The sequence below is a fragment of the Pomacea canaliculata genome, linkage group LG4 (assembly GCF_003073045.1).
Source record: "Pomacea canaliculata isolate SZHN2017 linkage group LG4, ASM307304v1, whole genome shotgun sequence".
NCBI lineage: Eukaryota > Metazoa > Mollusca > Gastropoda > Architaenioglossa > Ampullariidae > Pomacea > Pomacea canaliculata.
Genome location: NC_037593.1, coordinates 32,410,242 through 32,422,863, shown reverse-complemented (window position 1 = coordinate 32,422,863; position 12,622 = coordinate 32,410,242). Strand labels below are relative to the sequence as shown.

The following is a 12,622-nucleotide window of genomic DNA, read 5'->3' as shown; positions in this document are numbered from 1 at the left end:
AAGAGTAGCAGCTGGCGTTTGGAGTCTGGTGGTTGAGGTCTGAGTCGTTATTTTTGCTGATGCTAGTGATGTTGTCGATGGTCTTGTCACTGTTGTCGTAGTCGATGATCGTGATGATGTTGGCTGGAGAGTCTTTGCAGCATTATCGTTCGTTTTGCTAGTCACAGACGGCAAAGATGTTATTTTCAAAGTCGTCGTCGTCGTTTTCGTTGTCGTCGAGACACGCGGCAAAACTGACGTCGTCCGCGGACTAGGACTCAACGTCAGACTGTTATTGCCAAACACATCGTCCCTGTTCTCAATCTTGGGCTCAGGCGGAGAAGTTATTCCGTCCAAGAGAATTCCCAAGTCATCTGAGGTGGTCAACGAGCTGTTCAAACCACCTCCCGCCGAACTATTGAGCGCGTTCTCCACGATAAGTGAGACGCTGCTAAGAATGGTCGACAACGCTTTCGACACCCACGGATCCGCGGTACCGCCGACGACAGCCGCGCGACTGTAGATGAAGTTTCTTATCGGTGTTTGTGTATCCAGCGACGACCTCGACGAGGGTGGGGCAGTATCTCCACCTGCTGCAACACCACGTGATGGTGTCGTTGTCCATGGCGACACGTCACCGACCCCAGTCCCTGGCGGTGCCGGAGCGGTCTCCACCATGGTCTGAAAGAGGAGGAAGCTGGTGACAGATGTGCGAACACGAAGGAACAAAACAGTAGCACATCGTCATGGTTACAGGGAATTAAACACAAAGTTGCTGTCGAGCTTACAGATGTCATTAGTTGTTACAAATATTTGTTGCACATTTTTGTTTATTTATTGTAAGCTTTAGGCGCACGTGAGTTGACTTAAAATCTTTTTCCTGAAAACCACATTAGAACTGTGATAATCAAAGTATGTCGTGAACAGGACACCTTTCCCTCTTCGATCAAAGTCTTACAGTAAATAAACCGAGCGTAGGGGCATTAATCTTACGGTAAATAGTACCTTTTTTTATAAATATATATATAAATATACTCTTGCTAGCCTTTGACATCTTGAAGTTGACCTTTTACAAAAAAATCGCTAAACACAAACACACTCACAGGAAATGAGGTTAAAAGCTGCTGACTGATCCCTAAATGGTTTAGTTAGATTGCTTTAACATTTTACGTATTTTTTTTTTATTTCAAAAACCTACACTTGTATCTACTGCCCCTGTAAAAATTAATTCTAAAAACAACCGTACCCGGCAATGACCCTAAGAAAAGCTACGTACAAAGCTAAACAGGGCTGCGACACCTTGAAAATAGAGAGACTGTAACGGATAGATGGAGTACAAAAATAAAAAGACACTCCTTGAGTATATTAGTACCTACAAATATTATAAAGGACAGATGTACTGTAAAAATAAACGATCACTAAACGAAGGCTGCACCAATAAAATAATAAGACACCCTTTATGGACAGCTGTACCATAACCATCGACATCCAGATGCAAGCGGGTACATCCAGTGGGATCATCTTACCTTGGAGAAGGGAGGCGGGAAGCAGAGGCAGGCAGCGAGGACCACCCTTAAAAATAAACAAAACAACATCAGTCTCGCCACACAGAAACAGCTTTCCCGTTGCTGTCATCTGAATAAACACAGTCCGTGCACAGACTGTCTGACACACTGGTTTTACTTCTTGTCTCAGTTTTCTTCAAAGTCGAAACGAGTTCAGAGTTCAAGACAAGACTTGGGCGATATCAACTTCCTGTGAAGACTAGGGACACATAACTTCTTCAACTAAACCTGCTGTTTAGCACCTTTGTCTGTCTGTCTGTCCTTTGCGACTTTTTGCTACTGTTAGTCCACCAGTCTTCTCTTTCTCTCACTCCGTTCGCTTGTCGCTGTTTAAGTTTGTCCTTCTGTCCGATTCTTTGACCCTCTTACTGGCGAGGGTTTGAGAATACATGCAAGATAATTGTAACGTCTTTGTTTCACAAAAATATTCTACTCTCAGGAAAAATCTTGTAGAACTACATATCCTAGGGGGCATAACATATTTCTTGTGTCTCGGATTTTTTTTCTCTCTTAAGGTTAGACACCGGTCGAAAAAAAAAGTTTTTTGTTTCATGGGATAGCGCGGATTTTTTTGTATCAGCTATTTAGCCCTTGAATGAAGTTTCAAAAAATGGTTTTACTGCACTCGTCGCGCTATCGGTTGCCATGGAAACAATCCAAAATGGCGCCAAAACAAACAATTTTAAAAGCTAAACACTTCTTCAATTTTGTGAGTAGACTCAAAATTCTTTTTGAAATAGTTACCTAAAAGACAAATCTACATTTCTATGATAAAGAATTTGCGAATTCCTCTTAGTTTTTTTTTTATAATTTTTTTTGTAAAAAAGTGTGTTAAATTTTAAGAAATTTTGATGTAAAACGGTATAACTACCAAACTACTAAGTAATTTTTAAAAATCTATCATAGAAATGTTTAAATTTGTATGAAGAAAAGCTCAACCAAATTGCAGATCTATATCTCTTGTCAAAAAGAAGGAGTAAGCTTTTGAAGTAAACAGTCTCTAACCAAAACAAGGAACTGAGAAATCGCGGAAAGAAAAACTGAAAGCTTAGTAACTTCTAAACTACTCAATATTTTTTTAAAAGCTCTCATAGAAATGTTTAAATATGAATAAAGAAAACTTCAACCCAATTTTAGGCCTGTATCACATGCCAATATAAAGTTATAAGCTTTTCAACTAAACAAGCTTACTAAAACAAGAAACTGAAAAGGCGAAGGAAAACAAAGTGAAAGCTTAGTAACTACTAAACCACTAAATATTTTTTAAAAAGCTCTCACTGAAATGTTTACATATGTATGAAGAAAACTTCATTCAAATTTTAGGCCTGTATCACATGTCAATATAAAGTTATAGGGATTTTAAGTAAACAAACTGTAACAAAAACAATGAACGGAAAAAGCGCGAGCAGAAATATCAAGCTTAGTAACTTTGTTTTCTCTAAGCCTTTCATGTAATTTACCTGCTGAATGAAAAATATAACCATCTTTCAATGTGTTTCTTCATATAACTTTAACATTACTAATAAAATTAATTATTTTATTCACTTTTAGAAAAGTCAACATGGTTGTGTTGTGTACCCAACTGCTGACCAGGCTTCAGAGAAGTACACAGTAATAAAAACAATGGTGTTTGCAAACATTGAGCAACACAGTTATAGGTTTAGTTAGTTATATAGAAGTTCAGTGTCCACTAGCTTCATGGTTTTTGCCATCTTTGGTCTTTTGCTGTCTAACATTTAGTGATGATGTCGCATATTGCTTCCAATTTTTGCGAGCATCTACTGAAGTAGCAGCATTAGTAGGAAACACTCTCATCTTTCTTAGCCTTCAGTTGCAGGGTGATGGGATGAACATCAATTAAAGAAATTATTTCAAAAGCTTATAGGGGAGTATAACCAATTCTTGCAGCCCTATGCTCCACTGGGGGCAAATAGGAATAAGAATAACCTATTCATGAAATCTAGAGATACATCACTGGTGCACCAGAATTTAAGCAGCTGCTCATGTTCTGTTCCTCTGTATGCTAGGATTATTTTATGAATTACCTCTGTAGTCACATGGATTAAAGATGGTTGATTTTTGTGGCTAGGGGGTATCTTATTTTCTGTCAAAGATTTCTGGGAAAAGCACTATAGCTGTCTGGCCTTTTAGGGGGCTGACAATGATGTGCTCTCTAGACACTGAATGGCTTCAAACTTGACTAGATAGCAGTTTTCATTGTTTGTTAGGAATGCTATACATAATTGTCTTCACATTCTGTTTGTTACATTTGGTTGGAGTAAGACCATCCAACCCCCACCCAACCTTTGTTTTCTGTGCAAATGATGTAAGCTCTGTTTCCCTACATTCCTGACAAAGTACATAAATAACTAGCATTGCAAGTTGACTCAAATGTGTAAATGTTCGCATCTAGTCCTGATTACTACCGAGCTTTGCAGCAGAAATGAAAACTTCGCTTTATTTTCAGCTCGCTTACCACATGACTGATGGTGTTTTCGACAGCCGAATTCGGTTCACTAAGTTACTTTTTTTAGCTGCTACGACGGTCTAAGAATGTCCACGTGGTTTTTATTTTTTTGCACGTGGTATTGTGAGAAGAAATGAGCGTCTGACAGGCACAATGAACATTTAATATTAACGTCAATGTCTTAGAAAAGAAAATATCCCAGAACTAGCTTTGACTTGCTGTCGCCATTGTTTATACATCCGGAGGCCATGACAGTTGCCTTGTGGGATACCCGAGCACAGCCGAAGCGTGTTCGTGTGCCCTATGACCCCGTCTAGGTCGGCATTAGTGAATTCTGATTGGCTATATGCAAAGTATGTTACGCATGCGTCCATATAAGGAAGTTTCCGACCCTTTGTGTCGTCTAGAAAAGAGCTTGTATCATAGCTTGGGGCCTTCTAAGGGTTTTGACTCAGCCTTTGTTTGAAAATTCATGTCATGACCTTTCGACCGATATACGATGTGACACAGTTGCCCACGTGGCGAGGTGTGTTGCTATGTCTCAAACATTCTCTATTCTCGCTAATTCTGCGCTCGGGAAAAGTAAATAGGATAGAAGTAGATGTTTTCATTGACAAAATAGACATATTTCTAGATTATTCTATGAAAAACCACTTGGCGAGTGAATAGAACAAAATATGAACTTTGACAGTATGAAGTAATCTGAAAATGGCCAAAATGAAAAATTTTTGACAATTTTTCGACCGGTGTCTGGCCTTAACGGCAGTGACAGGAGCAGCGCGAACAGATACAATGAGTTTTGTTATGTCCTCAGATGAGCGCCAAGCTCTGTAATTAGCAACAAGCTTCTAACATGCAAAATGAAATCATCAGGGTAGAACATTAAGTTCGCCACAACTTCTCTCTGATGCTGTGTCACCCACCCAACAGGGAAAGCTCTGTTGCTGTGGTTCCCGACTGACAGAGAGAGAGAGAGGAAGAAGAAGGAGAGGGTAAGAGGGGTAAGAGAGAGAAAGACGAAGAAAGGCGAGGAGAAGTGTTGGTGGTGTAAGAAAGGTACTGAGAAAGACCTTTGTACGGATGTTGACTAGCCTGCAGTGTTCCCGCCTGACTCACCAGGGAATCATGGAGAAGATGAAGCTGGAAGCCGGCCTGCAATTGTTGCCCAGGTGTTGGTCTTGGGATGAAATGTCGCGAGATTCTCGTGACTATGTGCGCGGTCTGCAGAAAGCCGAGAACCCAATGTACACCTACCTCACAATTCCGAGGGGATGAAATTACAGGTACACTGGGGGGCGGTGGGTTTCCCTCCGAGTTGACAGCGGTACCGGCGAGGCGTTGTCTTTCTGTCCATCGTCCTTTCTAATCTGTTATCATGGGTGTGTGCGGGAAACTCATCGCCCCCGCATAATGAGAATAGGAAGAGGCGTACCCAAAGGCTTGTGTACATATCTGTGTGTGTGTGTGTACGCACCAATAGCCATTTTGTGTACTTCTGTCTGTGTTCATGTGTGTTGTTCTGAGTGTACATGAATATTGCGTATGGAGGTGTGCACGAAGATGCTAATGTTTCTTTCGCTCATGCAAGCTCAGTGACTAGAAAGATCACAAACTTGTATTAACGGACTGCTTGCAGACGATTTTTTTTCAGTTAACTACTAGAACGAGGCTGGTGTGTACAAAGCTTCCGGTCTAGTCACATTCATGGTTTCAGCTCGCCGAGACTAACAGAGGGTAAATGCTGGTCTCGGCGAAGTCATCTGTCCACCTGCACCTGTCCGTGCAAAGACCTGATCCCAACAACCTGATGACATGCTTGTCTTTACCTTCAGGACCTCTTGTCGGGCTGTCGATGGTGAGGTTGTGGCTGTTCTTGAAGTGTCAATGCAACTTCTTTCTTTGAAGATTGTTTTGTGTGAGACGCATTTAGACTGTTATTAATGGTGGATACAGCGCTCTCTTAATCAACTTTATTTATATTTTGCTGTGCATTGTACCTGCATGCTTATTGTATTGATGCCTGTCCTAAGTCGATATGTTCACGTGCCTCTATGTATGTAAAGCTTTTTGAGTCGGGCTGCTGACGGAGAAAGGCGATATGAAAGTGCTTATGTTGTTGTTGTTGTTGTTGTTATTATTATTATTAAATTAAGAAAACTTTATTTTTAAATTAAAAAAGCTTAATATACCGGGCTATCTACAGTCTTGTTTCGCATGATTCGTCTGAGTAAATATAGAATGATTTTTCCATACTACTGTAGGTCCATATATAATATATATTTCAGCTGTTCGTCTATGTCCCTCCTATGTTGCTATGATTATGGTTGTAGCCATCTTCTACTTGGGTTTATAACTATACTATACTACAGGAAGAGATTTTTTTTTTACAAAATTGATAGAAAAAGAGAAGGGATTTGATATGCGTGAAAGAAAGAAATTCATAGTTGTCTTCTTCGACGTTTTCATCATTTTGATCGTCTTTATTGGTTTTAGACCCAGAACACACTTTTGAGAACAAATATTTTCCAGAACATCCCCCAGACGCAAAGTCCGCACGAGGGCGAAAGCGTTTATTGTTTCAAAAAAAAAAAAAAAAAAAAAAAAAGCAGGGAGCACACGGCATGATTAATTAGAGAAGGGACAAGCCTCACGATGTGTCAGATGGTAAAGACATAAAGGTCAAAGGTGACAGGGAGTGTCAGAAACAGGTGCAGAGGTTTTTATGTTTGCCATATTTCGTAGGCGACGGGCGAAAAGATATTTGTTGACAATCAGATAATATGAACAAACGCATAACAATAAGCACAATGCTTTTATTTTCAAATTTACCTAAACAGCCTGCACCCTCACAATAAATATGTAAACCTATATAAACACATCGTCATAGTGCAGGGAAGACAGATTTTGTTTTTATTTAGAAAAAAGATTGGACAAAGGGGAAATAACTTTGACTTATACTATTTCACTTAAGTTCTCTTTTTTTTTAAAAAAATTAGATAATAAAAGAAACTCAAAGACCTCCGAAGACACGAAGTTCAACTTTATTGTCTCTATTTCATCTTGATTTCATCCTATTTTTCTTCCTTTGGTATCTCTCATTATTTTTGAAATCACGTGTTAATAATTTATTAGGGACACAGCTTAAGTAATCAAACAAGTGTTTAAGTAGCGTTTGTTTGTTTGTTTGTTTGTTTGTTTGTTTGTTTGTTTTTGTTTTGCATTTTTATTTTTAAAAAGTCACTCTCAAATCGGTAATCTGATAATATTAAATTTTCAATCAGTTTCTGCGGACACCAACAATTGCTGGCGTGAAAAGATGAATGAGTAACCCTTCCTCGCTGTCAGTACGCAGAAAAACCCAGGAAAAAGCATTTATAGAATGGGAAAATATTAAATTTATACTTTATTGCACTATAATAATTTATACTGAAAGTTTAAGTTAAAATTATAATGATGTGGGAATGGATAGAGTTAACCTAGACCCGCCCTAGACACAGTAAGCCACTTACAGTTACCCTGTCCACACGAGCTACACCCAATGGGTCGTCCCAACTAAGGGCCTCGATGCTGGGAGCTGCATCAAACAAACGATGTTTTCAAAGTTGTTCTTTCTTCACCAGCAAAATAACCGTTGAGATGTGGAGTGAGGCTGTGTCGACTGACTGGTGCTGCCATCTTCTGGCGAGTGCTGTCAGAGGTTTAGGTGGTTCTCCAGGAACCTTTTCCTTTGTGTGGGGTCGCTGGGGATCAGCCCATCCCTCAACATGACGAAGACCTTGCGACTGAAGGGATCTGAGGGCGTCTTGCTGCGGACCCTCTGCAGGTACCGGCGCCGTTCGTCGGGGTCAGAGGGGATCATGCTGAAGGTGTCTTCAGGGGAGGGAAGCATATTTCCACTGCCATTGCTACTAAGGTGTCTTTCGTTACCACTACTTCCGGTACTGAAGGTTCCACTGACTCGACTTCCGCTGTGAAGACCGTCACTGCCGACACTTCCGCTAACATCTGTTCTATTAACACGACTTCCGCTCCCTCCACTGCTTGCACTTCCGCTTTCATTCACAAAGCTTTTTCCGCCGAAGGCAGCACCATCTGTCGGGGTAGCGATGGTGATCGAACTATCGCCAGACCTGCTGTCTGTGACCCCGTATCTCAGGTCAAGGCCATCCACGTGCTCCGAGGGTGTGTCCACAATCGTCTGGTCGTCACTGGCGTTTGAAATGCCGGCTACATCCGGTAGAGACAGGTCACTGGGGGATGCAGTTGCGTTTTCCTTGACCTTCCGCATGTATTCTCGCCGGGCTGAGGGATCTTGCGGGATTTCTGTGTCCGGCGTGGTCGTGTCGCTTTCCACAACTGCACTGTCAAAGCCGTTGGTGGTGGTAGAGGTGGTTGTGGTGGTGGTAGTGGAGGTGATGATGACGTTTGTGCCTCCTATACCCGCGCTGCAGCCCTTGGTTGAAGAACAGGGGCCAAAAACATTCTCCACACCAGGGCTCGTGGTTGGGGCTGGCCAGACACCTGTATTACTGACAGGAGAAGCTTCGCTCTTACCTGAGGTCCTGTCGCGCTCGTGCACCTGCGAGCCTGGTGTCACCTCTGTACCTTGGTTTACCTGCTCACTTTGATTTACTTTGTTGTCTTTTCCTACTGAACCTTCCTGACCTCCTTGTTGTGACGTGTGCTGTGCGAGGGTTCCCTGGGTTGCCTGGTCTGTCGGCATCTCTGTCTTGCCCTGTGCAGGGTCCTCTGTGGTGGGACCAGCGTGGGGCTGGCCACCCCGTCCCTCCTGACCCGTCCAAAAAGTGACGTCAGCCACGCGACTGACCTCAACAGCGCTGTCATTGGTAGACGACGTTTCCTTGCCAACAGGTGTCGCCAGAGTGCGAGGAATATCTGTGGTGATTGGAGCACTCTGACCCACCAAAGAGTCACCTGAACCTGCAGGAATATTGAAGTTAAGATTAGAAACAAAATTAATTAGATGTCGTAATTTGGACCGGCGTTCTTGGAAAAGTAGTTCTTTCATAGTTTGACAAGCAGCTTTGCAGGTGAGTGCAAATATGAAACAATCTGTCATCGAATAGAAACAGAAATTAGTTGTAGTTAGTAGTTACTTGTAGTTTATATTATGAATTGTGCGATTTCTTTTAACCTCGTTATCCTGCTTTCACGCAATTTTAAATATCCTTTGAAAGAACGAACGAATGAAAGCTCGTGAAGCTTATATCATATAATCCATGAAATTTCTGCTCAACTAGCACACCTGATGCTGTCTTGCCATCGGAGTCCAAAGGTTTGCCAGAACCAGAGATGGATGTGTGACCTTCACCTAGATTCGGGGTCAAGGGGGCGGTGCCATGCTGCTTGACCTCGCCTGCTGGATACAAGCGTGACGAGCTGCTGGTGGAAGTGCAGTTGTCTTGTGTGTCCGAGTGTGAAGGGCCGCGTGGTGCCGGGACAGGTTGATGGTCTGGTACGGTAGGATGCTGTTGGTCACAGGGTGCGATGCACTCCGCCGCCTTGGCAACTAGCTGCGGGTAGTAGTCATGCAACTACCGGGTCCAGGAGAGACAATATTTGTTAAGGTGAGATCAGTTGCACAATACTCAAGCTTTCGGCACCACTAAAGGTCACGGATCAATGCACACTGCCCATAAGGTCACGAAAGATTGCATACAACATTTACACACACACGCACGCACAGACGTATTATTTTATTTTACTTACCTCTGCAGGAGCCGATGAAATCTTTGTCACACAGAAGGAAACAACAGCAACAAGCAAGACAAAGAAACATTTTCCTGCGAGTGGAGCGTCCACCATCTTGACTTCCAGCCAGCGAGCACAGGGACACCAGCTAACGATCTCTGTTCTTTGAACTTCGGGTATTTTGCGGCCACAGTTTGCTTTTGCTCAACTAAAAACGCTGGCTGGATAGGTGGCTAGGATTCTCCCCTATCACCTGCTACCTGATGATGGTCCAGTCCCTCGCTATTTGCTTGTCATTTGTTTTTGCTTCACACTGCTTCTTGATGCCCTGCCGGCAGCTACATTTCCATAGAGAGACACGCTCACAGACCATCGTGGGCTGGCCGACAAAAAGAAAATTCACTTGTGATGCACGTGACAGGTAGATGGCAGGTAGATGTATCAACCTCTGAGGCTTGAAAAACGTGTTGTTGTACAAAACTTGAATACATCTCCATATTCTCTGCATCGTTAAGGCCCCGGATGCTTGAGGTTGACAACACCGTGATTGTAAATGCTGTCTCTTCATGAAGAGAGAACTTTTAAGGAAGCATCTTATTTTGAGGCGAGAAAGATTGGACATTTTTTATGAATCATCTTGGCAGCAAACAAATTCTAAAAATGACAAATAGATAAGATACTGTTTCCCCAAATCTGGATGAAGACCATCTTTCCCTTTTGGAAGGTTGGTGAACTGACCCAGTTGGGGAAAATAATATTTTTCTCTAAGCTTTAATTAATAATTAGAAAATAAAATGTCCTTTAACAGTGTGCATGTGTGTGTGTTGTTTTACACCTGCTAACCAAACTTATGGTTGCTCATCAGAAGAGTTACACTAATCTGTCTCACTAGAGACCAGATGATGTTGCATGCTAGTTGGTAAGCAATCCAATTTTAAATGATATCTTTTCCGTGTGTTTAGGTAGGATTGGGAAGATGCCGATGTGTGCATGCATGTCTTTGCGATTATTTTGACATTGTGTTGCTATACTTATGTGAAGGATACAGTCAGCCAGCCAGGGGAGAGACATTTAGACAGGTGGCCGGGCAAACAGGTAAACGGAGAGACAGACAGACACTTAGACATGATGGCGTGCTATCAGACAGACAGACAGATAGGTGACCTGGAGTATGAACGATCAATCGATCAAACAACTCAAAAACTAAAACAAGAAGGAGAGAAAATAATAAATTGGCTCGGAACATACAAAAAACAGACAAAATGAAAACTGACAAAAGTACAAAAGAAAACAGATCGTTTAATCCCCTCCAGGAACCCCTGATATATTTCCTTCAAAAATCAGTTTGTTTCTTGCTTTATTCCAACTACAAGTCATCCTTGAGATTTCATTTCAACAGACAATACCTGTTTACTTCTCATTTCTTTCACCATCGCCCTGAAGGCCCGCAACATGATCCTCGATATTGAGGGAACAAATTACTTCACGAGCTATCCTCTGGTTAAATTATTCCTGCGCAAATAGTGTTTACAGATTACTTAAGCAGACCTATTCAGTAGCTGAACTACTCTTTGGTGCATATAAGGCTAAACAGAGCAATACATAGAAGAGTCTGGTGACTGATTATTGTCCACATTGTGAGCATATTAGCGCCAGCCGTCTGTTACAATGTTTCAAGATACATTAACAACTGTAATAAGACTGTTAGAAAGGTATTTTAATATGCAGTTCACAGTTTCAAACTAGAGCGGAGGAAGTGGTTTCAGGTTTGCCCCATGCTGTGCATATTTGTCTTGAAGTGAGTGGCCGGAAGGGGCGTGCTTATCTCCCCGCTGACGTGACGTCATCAGAGGGTCAATGCCACGTGAGAGCAGTTTGACCCGGAGCTCACCGAGCACTCGTGGAGGGACAGATCCATCTTCCGATGTCCAGGGATCAAAGACAAGTCGTTGTGGGCGAGTTGTCTGAGCGGGTCGCTGGGTGTCTTTCGAATGCGCTGTTTGCTGAAAAGGAGAACAAGAAGGATGTGTCTATTAGCATCGTCGATTCAACAATCATTTTAGAACACCGAGACGAGATTTGAACCTCATACCCAATACTCACAAACACTCCACACACACACACACACGTAAGCTCTGCATAACATAAAAAAAGTAAAAATCAATGCATGAATAATAAAGTTCCCAACGGAAAAATCGAACCTACAGACCTTAGTTTATAACAGCTTCGGTCATTTAATGGTTTAAAGTATACATTTTAATAAAATAACAAACAAAAAGACGGTAAATGTATGTGTGCCAAAACTTTGCAGGAAAACTAGTCACAGCACGGGCGATGTCAGCCCCTAGTCCAGGTCTGTTCGTCTGATCAGTCTGTCATGTGAATACAATGTAACGGTTGTTTGTTGACAAGTCGCAGCAAGCGACAAACGTGTCCGCCAGTCCAGGTCACGTGCCCGGCTTCACGGTCACGGGCTTAACATGTTGGTCATGGGTACACAAGCTAGATTACACAGTGTCTTTATGTCTACATCAGACAATCAAGTACATGTACCTGCCGCAGGGTCACATTCGTAGGTCAGAGCCAACGCTCCACTGTGACCTTTTCACAAGACTAAACAAGAAAGAACCTGCCAGCGCATAGACAGCCTGGGAAAAAATAAGTATGGGACGCACTTTTAGAAGTGGAGCACTCTGAGGCCCCTCACACTTTTATATTTTAAGTTATAGGTATTAAAGAAAATCCCGAGACATAAAGAAAAAAATAGTTTATTCTTTTTAGTACATTTTGAATAAACGTATATTTTACATTTTTTACACTTATTTTATTTAAACATTTTAGTCTTTTTGAATCTTGTCATTGTACTTCGAGTTTATTCTGTTTAATTCGATATCAACTA

General features: G+C 42.0%; 2 protein-coding genes across 4 annotated transcripts in view; both read right to left on the bottom strand.

Moving 5' to 3' along the window:
* The window catches only part of LOC112562550 (mucin-17-like), an 8,182-nt gene extending 2,733 nt beyond the window's left edge, over positions 1-5,449 (bottom strand). The window contains exons 1-3 of the mRNA XM_025235842.1: positions 5,128-5,449; positions 1,506-1,551; positions 1-660 (exon numbers count right to left, since the gene is read on the bottom strand). The exon at positions 1-660 is cut by the window's left edge and continues 2,733 nt beyond it. Coding sequence (XP_025091627.1) covers positions 1-660; positions 1,506-1,551; positions 5,128-5,138 — 717 coding nt within the window. The 5' untranslated portion in view covers positions 5,139-5,449. The remainder of the gene's footprint in view (positions 661-1,505; positions 1,552-5,127) is intronic.
* A 1,360-nt stretch (positions 5,450-6,809) lies between these two features.
* LOC112562835 (mucin-19-like) lies at positions 6,810-10,357 on the bottom strand. 3 transcript variants are annotated; one of them, XM_025236376.1, is made up of 3 exons: positions 9,742-10,357; positions 9,287-9,566; positions 6,810-8,955 (listed from the first exon to the last, which is right to left on the bottom strand). In XM_025236376.1, exons 1-3 carry the CDS (start codon positions 9,835-9,837, stop codon positions 7,703-7,705), a joined length of 1,629 nt encoding a protein of 542 aa, XP_025092161.1. In that variant the 5' UTR covers positions 9,838-10,357; the 3' UTR covers positions 6,810-7,702. The 3 variants fall into 3 exon arrangements, with proteins under 3 accessions (XP_025092161.1, XP_025092162.1, XP_025092160.1); XM_025236377.1 differs by having other exon boundaries at positions 6,810-8,952; positions 9,389-9,566; positions 9,742-10,349; XM_025236375.1 differs by having other exon boundaries at positions 6,810-8,952; positions 9,278-9,566; positions 9,742-10,348.
* Between the last annotated feature and the right edge of the window lie 2,265 nt (positions 10,358-12,622).

Bases quoted from the DNA above. Each gene is read 5' to 3' on its own strand.
- LOC112562835 (XM_025236375.1), bottom strand. From the start codon at position 9,837: ATGGTGGACGCTCCACTCGCAGGAAAATGTTTCTTTGTCTTGCTTGTT. The intron at 9,567-9,741 runs GTAAGTAAAATA...TGGACCCGGTAG, and splicing joins TTTCATCGGCTCCTGCAGAG to TTGCATGACTACTACCCGCA. The intron at 8,953-9,277 runs GTGTGCTAGTTG...ATATTCCTGCAG, and splicing joins CGATGGCAAGACAGCATCAG to GTTCAGGTGACTCTTTGGTG.